The 18631-nt window shown below is 34.9% G+C and overlaps 2 protein-coding genes and 1 non-coding gene across 5 annotated transcripts in view; 1 reads left to right on the top strand and 2 right to left on the bottom strand.

Moving 5' to 3' along the window:
* The first annotated feature begins 1358 nt into the window (after positions 1-1358).
* LOC106662602 (uncharacterized F-box/LRR-repeat protein C02F5.7) lies at positions 1359-5942 on the top strand. The gene is made up of 10 exons (XM_014386800.2): positions 1359-1461; positions 2113-2196; positions 2253-2452; positions 2518-2674; positions 2727-3005; positions 4247-4352; positions 4410-4576; positions 4636-4838; positions 4890-5093; positions 5159-5942. The coding sequence occupies exons 1-10, from the start codon at positions 1450-1452 to the stop codon at positions 5292-5294; spliced, it is 1548 nt and encodes a 515-aa protein (XP_014242286.1). The 5' UTR covers positions 1359-1449; the 3' UTR covers positions 5295-5942.
* The window catches only part of LOC106662603 (dual oxidase maturation factor 2), a 103468-nt gene continuing 90294 nt past the window's right edge, over positions 5458-18631 (bottom strand). For all 3 annotated transcript variants that reach the window (XM_024225695.1, XM_014386802.2, XM_014386804.2), the window contains 8 exons: positions 13491-13657; positions 11809-11866; positions 11604-11738; positions 11343-11547; positions 9908-10119; positions 9658-9850; positions 9410-9604; positions 5458-6040 (listed from right to left, as the gene is read on the bottom strand). In XM_024225695.1, the coding sequence (XP_024081463.1) occupies positions 5989-6040; positions 9410-9604; positions 9658-9850; positions 9908-10119; positions 11343-11547; positions 11604-11738; positions 11809-11866; positions 13491-13649 (1209 nt within the window). In that variant the 5' untranslated portion in view covers positions 13650-13657 and the 3' untranslated portion in view covers positions 5458-5988. The remainder of the gene's footprint in view (positions 6041-9409; positions 9605-9657; positions 9851-9907; positions 10120-11342; positions 11548-11603; positions 11739-11808; positions 11867-13490; positions 13658-18631) is intronic.
* Positions 18440-18512, bottom strand: Trnan-guu. Its single transcript has one exon. It is a non-coding gene; the product is annotated as a tRNA-Asn (tRNA).

The following is an 18631-nucleotide window of genomic DNA, read 5'->3' on the forward strand; positions in this document are numbered from 1 at the left end:
GAAAAAATATTTTTCCTAAACAGTTTTTAACCCTTTTTATGATAAATAAATAAACTATATTTGTCACTTTACAAAAAAGTTCTAATTTGTGATTTTTTTAGGTTTTCCATTTAAAAAGAGCGAATGTGGCATATTTGACATTATGCATTGTATTAATTGTAAGCTTTAATGATATTTACAAAACCTAACTAATAAATATGTATAGTGGTTGTTATCTACTTTATGTTATCTTTTTTTTTGTGTGTAAATTGCTTAAAATTAAAAAAATTGTCCATGTTCGGGACAAAAAACCGAATGTGAATATTAGATACTTTGGCAGAGTAAAACATAGGAAAATGTTTATATTTGATACTTTAACAAAGCCATTTCCAGTGTTTTCTAAAGAGGCTAGAGATTCGTTGATTAGCCACAAGATGTATTGTGCCTAATACAATGCCAACGTATCGAATCTCAAAAAAACAAAAAAATTTTTTTCACATTCGATTGTTGGACATTGTAGGGACAATGTGTCTTTATAAGCACAGAGACTTTTGTAATTTGACCCTAGATCATCTTGGCCGGATTAGTCTGACGCGTTTCAGCATTTTGTCATCATCAGTGAGTCTGTGTGATTCTGTCAGATCTAGTCTCTTGTATAAGTTCATGGGGGTTGGGGTGCATTCATAAGTAACTGGTGACATCTGTAAATAATCAGTATTCCAAGTGTTATCTTTTTTTGCCGGTTTAACTTGTCTGGTTTTCAGGATTCCTTATCTAACTAGTCTTGCGTTCTTTTACTTTAATCTTAACCTGCAATTTTCTGTTCTAAATTTGTTGGTTTGATGATAGTTTACGAATATAACTACAATTTAATTAAATTCATTTCTTTCATTTTGGATTTTATTAAACTAAAAACAACTTGAAAGGATAGTCTGGCGCATCTTGAACATAATCGTATCCCACACATAAATGATCAAAAACTTTGAGTGCGCAAACAGCCAAACGAAAAAGCATGCCCATGGATGTTTGAGGAATAAAAAAAAAAAATTAAGCACTGTTAAATTTATGTAGTATAAGAAAAAAAGTCTGTGAAATATCATAATATTAATTATTATAATGAGAAAATTAGAAAATTTGGGCTAAATTGGTTTTAATAAATTGGTTTAAATTTTTTTTTAAAAGGTCTTTCTGTTAATCTACACATGTGGATGGTGCTAATTTGAACCCCTGGATGCTCTTCTGTGCATTAATAACAAATTTAAAAAAACATAATCATTAATTTATTTAATTATTAATGAGTACATTTGATGTTGGACGAGGGAACATGTTCTATTTAAAAATGTTCGGGCCTCTCAAACTCAATTCTATTTATAAATCCCAGTCGGGGCTTTGAATCAACCCCTGAACCTTCTTTTCTATAACAGCTTTTGAAATTTTTGGTTTAAATAATTAAAAAGCCGAGTGTCGATCATGTGTGATGATGTTAGTATTTATTGTATCGTTCTCATTTTTATTATCCGCTTCGTATTAAAAGTGCTCGAACGTTAAGCAAGTATAAGGGTTTTATTAGTTTATTTCTTGTACAACAAAACAGGAGTTTGTGTTTATTAAATATAAATTAATTTTAATTAATTAAAGTCAATTTCCAATTTTAATTAATTTTTAAGTGGTAAAAAATTTGTTTCAAAAATAATTAAACTGCTATAAAAAGAGATATCTGGAAGCAATGATCGTTTAAGTTTATTGTTAGAAAATTGAATTTGTTTCAATTATTTCCTCATTGATTTTATTTTTTTCAATCCTTTAATTACAATACGAGTTCAATTAAATACTACTATATAATAAAATACAAATTTAAAAAATTACTCCTTAGATGATAAGCTCTAAGATAAGATCTTTCATCAAATTTGACCCCTTAAATCATTACACAACTCCATTATAAAGATAACTTTAAATTTATTAATTAAAATATCATAAAGTAAAATGATATATTAAGAAAAAGACAAAAAAACCTTTAAATTGTAAGATATAAATGACAAATATACTGTTTTATCTGTCAAATATTTAAAAAAAATCTCTCTTACTTTTTTAAAATTTCTTTTACGAACATTTACAATTTTTTGGATGAAATAGGTTTGGGGACAGTTGGCAGTTGAGAGGTCTCAGGTCTACATCGATGATGGAACCGGAGTTCTCAGAAGCCCTTTCGCTGGGACGGTAAGTTTACAAATGATTCACACACAAACTCTATATTAATTTCTTCAAAATTTTAGACAGTGGAAAAGCTCCCAGATAAAGTTTTGCTTCACATATTCAGCTACTTGAGCCACAGGGAGGTCTGCTTGCTTGCAAGAGTTTGCAAAAAATGGAGAATAATCGCTTACGATACTCGCCTCTGGAAATGCGTTTCGCTCAGACCTGAGATATCTGGTCTTCATGTCGGTTCCCTAGAGTCTCTTCTTGCATTAATAAGGTAAAGCTACAATATAAATAAGGTTAATATTTTTCATTCAATTTTTTTGTAAATTTATTTTTTAGTATAAGGTTTGGACCAAGCTTGCGCTATATAGAGCTCCCGATTGAACTGATTACGCACACAGTGCTCCACGAGCTGGCTAACAAATGCCCAAATCTGACCCACATGCTTCTTGACTTCTCGACAGCCATGCAGCTTCACGATTTCAGTGAATTGCAGGTAAGATGAAGGTGTTTATTTGGTCTGGCTAACTGCAATAAATTGTTTACAGACGTTTCCAGCGAAGCTGCGTTACCTTTGCATCTGCCTTTCTGAAGTCATCTTCATGGAGGGCTTTATGAGAAAAATCTACAACTTCATCAACGGGCTTGAAATATTACACCTCATCGGCACGTATGAGAAGGTTGAGGAAGAGGAGGAAGAAATTTACGAAGTCATCAACGTGCACAAGATGAAATCAGCGACCCCTAATCTCCGAGTTATCAACCTTTACGGCATTAATTTTATTGATGACAGTCACATTGATGCTTTCAGTTCCAACTGCATCCAGGTAAAAAATTTAATTAAATTGGTAGAGAAAGTATTTCAAAGAGAAAGTCTATTTCCTTCATATAATCTTCTTATCTGTATGTATATTATTCAAACATCTCTAAAGCTAGTTTCATCCTTTTATTATGCATTCTGTGACCCATTTTTCCTAAATCCTTAGTTTCTCTAATTGTATATACCACCTTTTTATCTTTTGAAAAAGTTTAGTAAACATTTGATTGGTGAAACGCTTTTGTTTCATCATAATTGGGTTCTAGGTCCAAAAATAATACCTCTTATGGAAGATAATACCTTGTAGTCTGTTGGTGTGTGTTTTGTCAGCAACTTTTCAGAATCTGCACATAATGTTTTCATTGAAATGATAATTTTGTTTAGATGTCTATTTAATCTGCCTAGTCATACCTATAAAATATAATGATTCTACATATCTTCCTTGATTTTAGCTTATAAGGCCTGGATTTTCTAATGTTGGTATGTAAAGACTTATTGAATTCAAAATGTGCACATGTGGGTTCCTAATCTGCAGAAGAATTCAGGACATGGTGAACTTGTGGTAGATCCTTTGTTAAGGCGATCAAACCAGCAGAATCGAAATGGCTACTCTCTATCTCAAGGAAGGGAATTAGGAGGCTGATAAGTATTCTGACGGGCCACTGCCCACTGAGAAGACACCTCTTCATAATGGGTATCCTACCAGATCCCTTTTGCCGTTTCTGCGAAATAAAAGAAGAAACGTCAAGGCACTACCTCGCAGATAGGTATGCTAAGTCTAGATTTGAAATCTTTGAAGGAGCGGACATCACCAAATCACTCCTCGAGATAAAATGATCCAAAATCTTGGGGTTTGTGAACAAGTCCAAGAGATTTATGCAGGACACCTGAGACGACCAAGTCCTGGACCTTTTAGGGATGGGGTACGAGTCTACCCAGGCATTTAACCCCTCGAGTCTTGGTCGCCCACCCTACATAATATATAGGTGTGGTAGATCCTTTAATTTTGTCCATTAATAGCAATTTTTACAAAAATGTCTTGAGTCTGTAGTGCCCTGCTCAAAAGACATGCTAAAAATCTGTGTTTTTATTCTTTTGGATCCTCTGAAATTTACTTTTAAGAATTTGCAATATTTTTGACTTACCTGTTCCCAGTAGGGTAGTCTGTTGCACAGCAGAACTCAACCATTCTTATTTTCTGAAATGTTTGCTAGTTGTATGCTTTATAAGTAACATTTTTTTTGCTTATAGCTGGAATGCCTTGCAGTTAACTTCTGCAACAAAGTTACTGGTTCAACGATGAAAACTCTTTTTCAAAGAAGCAGACGCTTGACTTGTCTTTTGATGAATCAGACAAGTATGCATTTATTTTATAACTTTTTGTTTACAATAATTAGGTTTTTTTATTATTAAGGTCTGCAGAGTGAACATGTTATGGCAGTCGAATGGGAAAAATCGTCTGTCCAAGAACTGGACATAACTGCAACTGACCTGTCGACTGAATGTTTAATTGACATGCTGACAAGAATACCAAATTTGAGATTTCTCAGAGCCGGACAAATCAACGGTTTCAATGATTCAGTAAGGAAGTAATTCGTTTTTAAACTGCGGTCGAAAATTAATTAAAAATGGTGTGTAAGGTGTTGAAGGCATTTATGGAACAAGGCAACACTAGAAACTTGATCGCTCTGGACTTAGACAGCTCGGATAATTTAAGCGATGAAGGCTTACATAAATTTTTGAGCCGCCATGGCAACCAGCTCCTTGGGCTTAGCTTATCTGGAATGCCTCATATCACAGATCAACTATGGATGTCAATCCTGCCTATTCTTACAAACGCGAGGTAATTGATTGTGTATACTTTATATTTCAAATTTAATTTCTGGCTGTTAAGGATCTTGATAATGGGCACTCGAGAGAGGCTAGGGGTCAACATACACGTCGACCAGCTCATGGACGGCATCGCAAACAACTGCTCGATCCTGGAAAGGCTCGAGTTAAGGTGGGACCCGGATAATCTCAGATTCAGTGACAAATCTCAAAAAGCTATCGACATTCTCCGTGTCAAGTGTCTCAAATTAAGAAGCTTGGTGCTGAGGTAATTGGAACCTTGGTAAAAAAAAAAAAAAAAGAGTCATGATTCTAAAGGTCAAATTTTTTCAGCGATGGAAGGTATTATGAGATTGTGAAGGCAAATTTTGAAAGGGCGGACAGAATGACAGTGGTCAGGACTTCGACAGGATGCCGGACCTCTCTCTACTATCTGTTGCAAAATTATCGTGAACTCATTTTTAACTAATCCAGCAGATATTAAATTTACTTTTTATTGATATTAATAATGTAAGCTGGAAGAAAATGAACGGACTCAATTGAATGTTTATAAAGTTGAACCAATTTTAATTTATTAAAATTAACATAAGCTCAGAATAATGAAAAGGTCATTTTGGAAAGAAAATCAAATATATAGTAAGTCAGTATAATATAATTGTAATATCACATTTGGCATATCAAATGCAATGTTAATTCAGTTGACTCAATAACTATTTACAAAAAATTAATGTTATAAATTAAATAATCAAGTAAATTAATTATTTATTACACCACAAAAGGACAATTACATACCTTACATAATATATAAATACAGCCTATCTGAGGAATAAATCACTTTTTAAATGTTTAACAATAATTGTCTTCATATTGAGCAACATACGTATCGTAAAGTGAGACACTTTTGATTAAAAATTTCAGTTATCATGATTTTTTTGTAAATCATATTGGGTTGCTCAGTATATATTTTTTTATCGCTTGACCTATTCACAATTTGTTTTATAAATCAGGTACACATCCCAACATCACACTTAGCATATTTATGCAATAATATGAACAATTTAAAACACCCCTAAGACACACAAATGGCTTGAAGATATTTACAATATGTACCAGTTTTTTTAGATAGAAAATGGCACTGTTTCATCCTTCCCCTTTTGAGTCAATCACCACATGACTACTTCCTTTGGCTTTTCAGAGCTACTCGGTTGTCGAAAACTAAAAAAATAACAAAAAAAAATATTATTTTACATACGTACGCAAATTTTACAAGTTTTCAAAAAAAATTTTGTATAAATTGTTCTTCACGATGGCTTTATTAAAGACAAAAGGCAATACAAAAACACCCTAAAATGTTATCAAATATTTCTTAATACACATTAAAAAAAGCTTAATAATTGGATTCGATATATTCCAAATCCACTTATGTATATTACGTGTTTCTTATCTTCTTTTTTTATTATTATGACATGCTATTGATAATACTAAAAAGTACTCTTCACTTTACGCTTTATGTTTTGTTATTTCAATGAAATCCATCAGAAGAAAAGCAAAGACAAACTCTGCCGTTGCTTCATTTCTGACAAATACTCATTTCTGGCAATTTGGATTTTTCAAAACTCAATAGAAAATGTTGTGGTTATTGAGTAAGTAATGTCATATTTAAAAAAAACCTTAATGTTTTTATACATATAATATTTTATTCTTATATTGATATATTCGATAATATTACAAGCTTAGGATTTTTTTTTTTTTTTTTTTTTTTTTTTTTTTTTCCCGACCTTACTTTATGCATTGGCCAAAGAAATAATTATATGAAGCCCGATAGCTTAGGATTTTAATTTGCCATGGTCAATGTTTTATTTGGAAATCTTTGAAAGTTATAAAATTTGGAAGCTGATAACGATGATTATGCATCATTGTAAGCTGATACAGCAAAACGTGTATCTTGTTTCCGAATATTATTCAATCCAATCGAATAAAACCTGAATGAATCAATACTAGTCAAAAATACAAAATTTCCCAAGAAAAGGTACAATGACCTCAAAATTACATAAATCAAAAGATAAAAGAGTATTTGACTGAAGTACACTCGAGGAAAGTACCACTTTTAACACTGCAGTAAAAATTAAGAAAATTATTTATGCACAATTTAGTAGTTCAGATAAAATAAGCCTGCTTTGTTGTTTGAACAAAAATAGAAAATTAAAACTAAGAAATGCTTACTATTACATAAGACATTGATTTTATTCCCAAAGCTAGATTCCAAAGATATCTATAACTCGATCATCTCAAGACATATAAGTCATAAACCTTGATTTAATTATAATTAAAGCTATAACTAATTATTTTACAGCTTAATTCTGTTATAAATATATAATTGATCATTACCAATCATCAGCGTGACTAACCTAAGATGGTCAGTACACTGAAATTACAGGTTACAGGTTAATCCCACAGACAGGACAACAAAATTTTTAACAATTCTTAAATATATTCTTTTTTATGTATTTACTGTTTATTTCAATACAGCGATAGACTATTCAACATTACTCCATCATTTTATACAAATTAAATAACTAACCTACGTAAGCGTCATATTTCTGAATATTCTTCCATAAATACTCGCACTGTACATTCACGCTAATAAATACAGTTATTCGCACTAGGGTTTACCATGACAATATTGACTAACAAGTAAAACTTATACTTATGTGAGACATCAGATGTGGTACTCGAGTGAAGTATTCGGCCTGGAGTAGTAATTTATGATAATTTTTTGTATAGAAATAAAATATTTCTGGCTGAAATTTTCGAATTACCATTGTTAAATAACTCTAGGTAAGTGCTGATATGTTTACTCTTTCATCAAACCACTCACACTATACATTTACGCTAATAAATACAATCACTCTTATCAGGATTCATTATGATAATGTTGACTTAGGTAACACTATATGCAAGGAAGTTTTATTATGAAAATGGAAACAAGATACTCAGAAGCTCGCTGACGTGCCTAAAAACATAGGGTGACACTCCTACTTGCTCTTTATATGGCACCAAAACACGTTGTTCTTACATGATGGAAATATATATATAATAATATATAAATATTGGGTTGTCCGGAAAATAATGCAGGATTTTAAGTTTTCATTAAAAAAAATCTATATAAAATATTCTGTTTACGTTTACACACTTATTAATCCTCTTCCAAATGATATTGTTTGTTTACCTCTGTAGCATTCCGCTACTTGGAAATAATTCAGTCATCCTTATAATGTCAAAGCGAGAATTTCGTACGATTTTCTTTTACGAGTTTAAACTCGGCCGAAGCGGAGCCCAAACGGCTAGAAACATTAACCAAGTCTGGGGCGAGGGTTGTGTTAATGAGTGCACTGTGCAAAGGTGGTTTAAAAAATTTCGGGAGGGAGATTTCAGCCTTGAAGATGAAGAAGGTCGTGGAAGGCCTTCCTCTCTTAATGATGATGTTCTGCGATCAGTGGTGGAAGAAAACCCCAAAACAACTGTTCGAGAACTTGCAGAGCAACTCAAAGTCAGTAAAACGACCGTCGCTGACCACCTCAAGGCGATTGGAAAAGTGAAAAAACTCGAAAATTGGGTTCCACACTCATTAAACGATCGCCAAAAAATCAGCGCTTTGATGTTTGTGCATCACTTCTTTGTCGAAACAAAAATGACCCATTTCTGGCCAGAATTGTTACATGTGACGAAAAGTGGATTCTCTACGATAACACTAGACGTTCTGGACAGTGGCTCGACAAAGGAGAAGCTCCAAAGCCCCCAACTCATCAAAAAAAGGTAATGGTTACGGTATGGTGGGCTTCATTTGGTTTAATACACTACAGCTTCTTAAATCCTGGCGAAACCATCAATGCTGAATCATACTGTAACCAAATTAATACCATGCATCAGAAATTGGCAGTAATGAAGCCCTCTTTGGTCAATCGGAAAGGGCCCATTTTGTTGCATGACAACGCTCGACCACATGTGTCACGTGTAACGTCACAAAAATTATTGGAGCTTGGCTATGAAACTTTGCCTCACCCACCCTACTCTCCGGACCTCTCGCCTACTGACTACCATTTTTTTAGACACCTGGACCACTACTTACAACACATAATATTCAAAAATCAAACGGAACTGGAAAATGCATTTATTGACTTTATCAATTCTAAAAATTCTGAATTCTACTCAGACGGAATTAATAAGTTACCAACACGTTGGGAGAAATGTATTGAGAGTATGGGAAATTATTTTGATTAAAGAACATTGCTTTAAAGTAACTAGTTTCTTTTTTTTTGTTTAATACCAAAATCCTGCATTATTTTCCGGACAACCCGATAAATATATGAGCTGTGAATCGTAAAACGAACTTCTAAAAATAGTCGTGGTGCTTGTGTAAAGTAATATGCCTGGACTAGTGATTTATGATAATTTTTTCTCGCACTAACATATTTCTGGCTGAAATTTTTGAATGATCATTGATATTGAGTGGGTTCTGGATTTGGCATGATCTGCTAAATTGGTTTTATCGTTAATTATTAAACCAAACATTATCGTGATTACCTTTGAAATGGATATCCTACAGGGGGAGAATTAATGCTTGATGCGGCGCTTGATGCTGAGTCTTGCCGTCTGAAGGCGGCGTGCAGCGCCGGCCGATGAAGCGGATAGTTCCATGGCGATTTCGGTACGTCCATCTCGAAACCGGCATTGTTCTGACCTTCTAGATTCCTTTCCTCCTTCTTCGATGACAATCGCCTGAAACAGATTCGGTGACAGTTTGGCTCATGACGTTTCATTAAGAGTTTTACCTGAGAATCCTTCTTCCGAGGCCCGGCGGCTCTTCAAGACCTTTGCCGGTCCTCCTCTTATAATGGGATTCTTCTATGATCACATGCCTATCGTACGGCGTGTCGTAGTCTACTTCGAGTATCGTACTAAATCTGTTAGGGTATATGAGATCAATGATTATGATCACCGCACCGGCGAAGAAACAGAGCGCTCCTGCGAACAGATATCAAGTTGACTAATGCCTATTAGGAACCTGGCGGTTACGAATACCTGCGACGACGACGAGCCAGAAGCACCAGCCGAATTTGAACGAAAGCATCGAATGTTCGAATCGGACTTTAAGCGGGTTGACAGGCAGGAGACAGTGGTACGCGAATGCCGAGCCGAGCATCAAGGTACCAGTCAGCGACATGGCACAAGCACCGTATCGTGGTACCACGACGAGGAGGAGGTTCATCAAAAGCCAACATGCGAACGCCGCCCTTCAAAACGCAAATTTAGACAAAACAAGCCCTCCAAACCGGAGGATCAACTCAAAAATTGGTCAGTCATAGTGATCATGTTCCAGCTGCTTGGAAAAAGAACGTGAATTTTGTATATTTTAAAATTAAACTGTGTAGCAAGATTGTTAAACATGAAGTAACAAGAACAAAGCAACAAAATAAAGAAACTTCGAGAATACTACAAAGAAGAAAAAGGTTGAGAATCCTTCGATGAGAGAATAATATGAGAAGAGAGTTTACTAGAGATAGAGTTAGCGGTTTGTTCTTCAGTAGTTAAATTCTGTAAATAGTACTATTAATTAAGGTTTTTAGTTGAGATAAAAAAGTCAATGGCAGGAGCGGGATTCGAACCCACGATCTTCGGCTTGATACGCAGCTGCTCTACCACTTAAACGATCGTGACCTCGATCCACTCGGACACCAACTTCCTATCTCAACCGCACCTTTTGAGTTTTCCCTCCTTTTTGCCATTTTTCATCCCGCTCGTGCCAATGACTTTTTATCTCAACTAAAAACCTTAATTAATTGTAATATATTAATTGGTCAAGCGGACCACGAAATTAGTGAATTTAATGATTTAAAATGAAGTATACTTCACTAAAGCTCTCCGTGGCCATTTCATGTGTCGTCGAGAATCCAATCCGATTACACGACATTTGAAAAATGGCAAAAAGGAGGGATAATTCAAAAGGTGCGGTTGAGATGGGAAGTTGGTGTCCGAGTGGGTCGAGGTCACGATAGCTCAAGTGGTAGAGCAGCGGCGTATCAAGCGGAAGGTCGTGGGTTCGAATCCCGCTCCTGCCATTGACTTTTTTATCTCAACTAAAAACCTTAATTAATTGTAATATATTAATTGGTCAAGCGGACCACGAATTTAGTGAATTTGTGAATATTTTTTCTGTTTTGTATTGTGAAATGTATAGAAAAAGGGAGATAAGGCCAGTTTGTCAACAGTTTGTTCAACATTTAATCTCTGGTCCAATTATTCTCGCTATTAGGCGATGACTGGCTGAGATCTGGAGGAGATGAAATTTCTCTTGTTTTCATTCAAACGGCCAAACAACTTTAAAGTCATGAGGTCCACCACCACCATAATTAAAGGAATAGGAGCAGAGTTTTTTGTTTAAAACGTTGTGTCTTTTCAATGAGACATTCCCAACTTTCCGATTGTGATCCTCAGTCCTGAACAAACTACACATTACCAGAGGAAAATGGAGGCGTAGTATCCCGCGTGCCTGTAGTTTCCACCCCAGGTGAAACCCTCCTGGCCTAGGGTTAGATATTCTGCGACTGTCAGGATCGGGAAAGGAAGCCCCCTTTCCAGCCCTGCTTTGTAGCTCTCGCCCATCTCTCCGGAGCCCCTCCATGTAAATCTTTCGTTGAAGTCTATATCCGTGTTGTTGTCCCCTTGAAGAAAATATAATTTAACAATATATTTATCAATTTAAAAAAAATTGACATACCGAGTAACGTTATGTTAATATGAGCAAGGCCTATGTAAGCACCGAGCTCGGCTGCGAGCAACTCCTTGGAAAAGGCCCGATACGGACTTAAGATCTTCGTGTTAGCCACATGCCAACTCGATCCCATCCGACAGACTGAAAAAAAGAACCGAAATTTTTTCTCGACGTATAAACATACAATATACAGCTGGACGGATATTCTCACCCATTATGACATTTCCAACAAAAAGGCTTAGAGTCACTGTAGTAAAAGTCGTTAATCTCTGGAACAATGGAACGATAAGATCTTTAGCATAAGAATAATTTATGTCAATGTCAATTAATTGCAAAAATTGATTTTATGGCATTTTGTATTTCGAAAGCCCAACAACTCCGAAATAAGGACAGCACGTACCCCAAGTCTGCAAATCGTCCAGATTCGGCAATTTGTGCAAATTTCACTCGTTCGTGCAAATCGTCCTGGCCCGATTTCGATCCAATTTACAATTGGGGAATATTCGCTTTGTATTTGAAAACCGCAAAACCACCGGGCGACATTTCATATTATATTTTAACGAAGGAATGAAGAAAAAAAGAGCAAAATCAGACTTAAGCTTTCTATTCGGTTCCCATAAAAGTTCCACTTTCAAATTAAATATCCTTCCTTCAAGGCAGTTATGCTCTTGAGATCGGGCAAACTCTTTCTAGTTCATTGCACACGATTGTTCCTTAAGGACAATTAAATGTCCTAAATATGGTTGGATTTGTACCACATGGTCGCAAATGGACTAAGATTTTATAAATGGCATATAAAGCCATAAAACATCATAAACTACAAATTTCTACATCATGTCCAGTCTTTTTTTATGCCCAGTTATATACTCAATTTTTCAATTAGCCGAGGATAATAAGCACGAGTGAAAAGCAAGGCTGTTATACTATGTTACTAGTTATAATAAATTGATTATATACTTCATTTCTATAAATCTTAGTTGGTAGTTGGTTAATTAATAGTTAATTGAAAAAGAAAAGTTTGAGGACGTTAAGAGGCCTCGGGCCTGCGAAAATTCCTCAGGGGGTAAGGCCATCATCTTTGAGATGATGATGGTTCCAGGCGTTCAATTCCCACCCAGTCCTCCTTATTAAAAAAAAGTCTGGAAAACGACACTGGATTTCTGGTAAAAGTCACAGTTTCTTTTCTGCGGGCCTTGACATTTTCTCACCATCATTGTTTACCTTCTCTCCGCGTGAATTATATTATAAGGAGTGGGGTTTATGCGAAATTAACTCCCAAGGAATAGAATCCAATTTTACCTGTGGAATTGTTTTCTAATTTTGATGACGGCAAGTTTTTGTCGTTTTGTTTGCACAAATGGGGGAAAATAAAAAGGCAAAATAATTTGTATCATTTATCCAATGATGGAAAACAACTGGAAAGGTCGAACACGGATGTATCATAACAACAAAAGTAAACGAATATTTCAACTTTTACATTTTAATGTGTTTTTTTCTCTTCAAATCAAACAGTTATTGTTTATTTATGAGAGAATGTCATTCAAACAATTACATGAGAATTTTGTACATTCCAGCAATTTTGAAACGTTGAAAATCAAAGCAAATATGGTTCTTATTTTCTTCTAAGCTAAAGCTAATAAAGCTTAAAAAAATGTAGCTATTTTACTAGATTACTTTATATCAAACATTTAAGCAGAACTAAAACGATAATGCTCATAAATTGCTTAAATAGTTTGAATTAGGATTATTAGTAGTCAAGTACACGGAAACAGATAAGCTTATCTTCTTAATTTGCTGTCATTAAATGGGATTTTTCTCTGAGAAGAGCGGACTCGAAGTTGGCTCATGATTTTTCAACTTGATAATGCACGATGATAAGTGATGATGCGTTACCTCCTTCCTCACGCCGGGAAATATGATGAGGAATGCTATATAAAGGGTGACGAATGTGAGACAGGCCGCGATGCAGGAGACATCTCCAGTGACAGCTGTTCTGTTCGGGACTGTGTACAAAGTGGGGCCTCCGTTGTCGTCGTTCGACCACCAGCCCATCTCAGGATCTGGAAAAATTAAAAAAAAAAAATTATATAACTAATTTTTTCCCCAATTACATAAGACCGAATAACAAGCTATAAAACGTGTTTGGTAAAAATCGACGTTTTTTTTTAAAGGTGTAAAAGCGGTAAATTAACGCCGTGGTTAGCGATTCATGAATTTTAATGACAGTATATGTTGTAAAACGGCATGCCTCATTTTCATTTCTAAAATCGAATTTTGACCTTTACAGAACCGACTCAAAGGTATTCATTAACTGAATAACCGTGAAAATATATTGCGCATCACCAAAGAAGTACATTATGTCTTGTAGTATAGAAATGTTTAGATTTATTGACCGGCGGACAGAATGATAAGTAGACAGAAAGAGATACCTAGACAGACACGTTGATTGATTGGACTGCTGGCTGAATGATAGATAGAAAAAGAGGCAGGACTAGCATTAACATAAAAAACATTTACGAATACACGCATACATACATAAAAAAAGCTTACACATGTTCTACATTACTTATACGTATTATATTGTATTAAAAAGCTCATTACATACCAATATTAAATAAATACAAATTATGAATTGATTTAAGCAGACAAGAGTTATTTTAAATAAAACAAATGAAAATATCCACAGATCAAAGGCTAGTCATTCTAGTAAAGCTCAATGTTTGGTCAGAGTGACTAAATTACTAACAAGATACGTCAAATAAACAAAATAATCCAAACTGACCGAGGAAATTTGGTTATTATTAATAATGGTAAGTGTTCAATAGTTATTCATTTGTGTGGTCATTGTAAACAATCAGTCATTTACTTACTGGGTCGATCATTGTTCGAAGTAACTACATGTTTGACTTATTTGTGAAATGAAACGTAATTATCATATAAACTAAGGAAATTTTTTTTTTCGAAGGGCTGCTGGATTCGAACCCGGGACCTTTACCTTACAGTGATGAGCGCCGTGTCAAAGACTAAACCTTGCGGCCACCGACGCCCCCCGAAATTTGGTAATTGTTGGTAATGATCATCGTTCATCAGACATTATGACTCGGTAGGTCGGTGATTATAAAATACCATTCATTTTGAGTTCACTTGGGGGTCGATCATTGTTTAAAACATCTAAGTTTGATTAATTTTTGACATGAAATTATTATGTAAAGCAAGAAAAGTAGGTAATTATTCAAAATGATCATCGTTCATAAGTCATTATGAATAATGGCAACTCGGTAGGTCAGTGATTATAGAATGTCAGTCATTATCAGTTTACTTGGGGATCGATGATTGTTTAAAGCATCTAAGTTTGATTAATTTCTTATAATTATATTATTCTTTAATAATATAAGACAAAATAACCTAAGGCTTTTATAAAATGATACAAAATTTTCTATATAGACCTAGGACAGTATTGGAGAGTATGCAGATCATTATATGAAATGACCTACTAAAAATAAATCTTAATTTGATTATACGTAACCTAACGTTAATTTGTCTACCAATCGTCATTTAGCAAAATTTTCAGTTCTTGATCCTTCATTAAATGAAAAAAAACTAAGCTCTATGTAAAATGAATCAAAATTATCAGAAGAAATTTGGTTATTATTCATAATGGATATCGCTCCTCAGACATTATACATGCTTTCAACAATACAAAAGACCAATTAACCAAGTCCCATATGGCAAATGAATCAAAATTATCAATATAGGCCAAGCTCATTCCATCATTGTACATAATCCATTAGAGTTAATGGTCCGATTACCAAATAACTTCTTTCAATTAATTAAACTTTATGTAAGGTCTTGGTTGGGATGAAAAAGTTTGTGTCACGAGCGGGATTCGAACTCACGACCTTCGGCTAAATACGCCGCTGCTCTACCACTTGAGATATCATAACTTCCATCCACGGACACCAACCTTCCCATCTCAACCTCGAATTTTCCCTCTTTTTTGCCATTTTCCACTAAAGCTCTCCGTGGCCATTTCATTAGTCGCCGAGAATGGAATAGATTACACGACTTTTGAAAAACGGCAAAAAGGATGGAAAATTCGAAAGGTGGGTTGAGCTGAGAAGTTGGTGTCCGAGTAGATCGAAGTCACGATAGCTCAAGTGGTAGAGTAGGGGCGTATTTAGCCGAAGGTCGTGGGTTCGAATCCCGCTCGTGACGCTGACTTTTTTATCTCTCAATCAATACCTTACATAAATTTTAATTAATTGTACATAATGTTCACGTCTAATCAGTTAAGTACAATGTCTGTGGTGGGTCGATTTTGTTCGTACTATTTTACGTACAACCATATTGGAACTAAGTGAAAGTTATATATGTTATATGTTCTAAGGAAATTTGGTCATTGTACAAAATGACTAAAAATATGGCGATTTGTTATGAATCAAAGATGAATACGGACTAGTGAAATCTGGCTGATATTATGTTGCTCACCGCATAAGTTTCACCCGGTGGTTCGATCGTTTTACAAACCATCTTACGTTCAACGATAAGGGCATTAAACCAGAGATATCTATATATTCTTAGGAAATTTGGTCATTTTTCAAAATGACCATAAATCAGGTATTTTTAATGAATCAATCGTGTATACATACCAATGAAATTTGGCTTATATTACGTTGCTCAGCATAATGTCATCGTAATTATTTTACAAAATGACTATAATGTTTGACCTATATGTGAAATAAATCAAACATCAGTTTAGATCATGGAAATTTGGTTATTTTATGTTTATGCTTGTTGTTATTTTATACATTTTGTCTATCTATTACTTAAATTGTTTATGACCTCGTGATTTATATTCTTTGTAAAGGATCTTTGATCCGTTTGTATATATTAATAAAATGTGCATTGTATGATGTTTAGTGACCGTTAGTCAATGATTATTTGTAGATCGTGAGATGCTGTCAGGTGTGACGTAGGTTTTAGAAAAACATTTGCATTATCGTGCCGACGTTTCGATCTTTATTGAGATCACCTTCAGGGTTCAAAGTGTTTGTTTTCCGTGTAGATGTGTCATTTTTGTGTGTCGGCACTCTCAACACGACGGACAAGAATGACACATCTGCACAAAACAAACACTTTGAGCCCTGAAGATGATCTCAATAAAGATCGAAACGTTGGCATGATAAAGAAAACGTTTTTCTAAAACCTACGTCACACCAGACCGCATCTCACGATCTCGAAATAAAATGTTTATTGTTGATTAGTGACATCGTCCACACGAGGGGTGGCCAGTGTGAAATGTTCAATGGTTAGCAGGTTAACATAAAAATTTACTAACAAGCTCCACTTCATGAAAGATGAATAAAAATTTAAAAAAGCTCACTGCATCTGGCATTATGCACGTAAAATTAATTTGTTAAAATAAATGACCATATGTACTTTTACGTTGTTTAATAATTAATTTGCACAACGGTCGGTATAATTATAGTGACGGATGTTACCAAACGCCAATGTTCAAAATCTGGGACTTAGTAATTATTTACAAGTAGCTGGTAAAATTTAAAACTTCGTTATGTAAAGCCTGATAGGTTGATCGTAGACACACCCATAAATTGATAAGGAGTAGACTTTTTTAAAGGCATTTCCTAGTTTTTAGATTGTTTTAATTAAATAGATATTAGGTAATTGTTGTAAGCCTATTTTATACTGTGTGGTTATAAAGGTTTGTTTTTGTTTTTGATTGCAGATTAGAGGGTGCCAAGTGCAAAGGAAATTGTGAAAACAGAATAAAAATAGTCTAACGTGGAAGGAAGACGTTAATAAGGAGCATTTGGTGCTTCGGCCGGGTGAAAGCCGGAGGTTTAAAAGTGCTTAAAAGCTTTGAAAGTAAACTTTTCTCTTATTGTTAACCGTTTGTCCCCGTCCCTCCCTTTCTGAATATTAAACGAATTAGTGAAAGTCGTATTTCGGGCCGGGGGCCACTTCTATCAACCGGGTGATGGCTTATTATTGGAATATAAGCCGCCGTTTCTTTATTTGGACCGGTATTGTATCAGGACGTCCTTGCTGAGCGGATAGCATCCGTTTCTCGATGTCCACTCACGCCTATAAATAGAAACGGTTGTTCACCCGGATTAAGATCACCCACGCTACAAAAACGGAATACACTTTCGAATAGTCGAGTTTAAACGTTCATGGGATTTTATAAAGAAGAGATTTCTAAGACGGCTTTACGGACAGATGAAAACGGTCAATCAGATGATGACAATAAGACAGCCAGAAAGCCGTGGCTATGAGTTTGGAGGTTTTCGACGTTTTTCTCAGCCTTCACTTGACACAGAAATGCCTTTGAGTGAGACTTAAAAATCCTCTCCATTCGTTCCAATCATTTCGTCCCAATAAACAGAATTATCCCCGCGGGGCAGAAGGTCGCCGATGCTCAGGCGGAACTAATATTTAATTCACGAGGATATTTTAACTAGCTATTATCGGCTATAACAGGTTTGTGAAATGTTAATAAAAAAATTTATATAAAAAAATGCGTGAAACCTTTCGCTCGATATTATTTGAATGCAACCCGGATCGTAAATCGAAGATCAGAAAGTGTATATAAAGCTCCAAAGATTTTTTTATTTATTTACAGGAGAGATTCCCATAGAGTAATACATTTTTGTGACTATGACTAGCATAAAGCTTTATTTTCTCAATTATTTTGGTGTTTTTAATTTGATGTAAGATAGAAAAAAAAACAGTCAGTATTAAGTTCATTCCCTTCCAGCATTAGTCTGTTTGTCGCCATGTATTTCATATAATTATGGTTTTAGTTGAGGTAAAAAAGACAGAGTCACGAGCGGGATTCGAACCCACGACCTTCGGCTAAACACGCCGCTGCTCTACCACTTGAGCTATCATGACTTCGATCCACTCGGATCACCTCCCATCCCACCTTTCGAATTTTCCCTCCTTTTTGCCATTTTTCATTTGTCGATTTTTGGCGCTGAGAATCAAATAGATTTCACGACATTTGAAAAATG

The sequence above is a fragment of the Cimex lectularius genome, unplaced genomic scaffold, assembly GCF_000648675.2.
Source record: "Cimex lectularius strain Harlan isolate CLEC.00 unplaced genomic scaffold, Clec_2.1 scaffold33, whole genome shotgun sequence".
Taxonomy (NCBI): Eukaryota; Metazoa; Arthropoda; class Insecta; order Hemiptera; family Cimicidae; genus Cimex; species Cimex lectularius.

Bases quoted from the DNA above. Each gene is read 5' to 3' on its own strand.
- LOC106662602 (XM_014386800.2), top strand. The intron at 2,197-2,252 runs GTAAGTTTACAA...TCAAAATTTTAG, and splicing joins GAAGCCCTTTCGCTGGGACG to ACAGTGGAAAAGCTCCCAGA. The intron at 2,675-2,726 runs GTAAGATGAAGG...AATTGTTTACAG, and splicing joins ACGATTTCAGTGAATTGCAG to ACGTTTCCAGCGAAGCTGCG.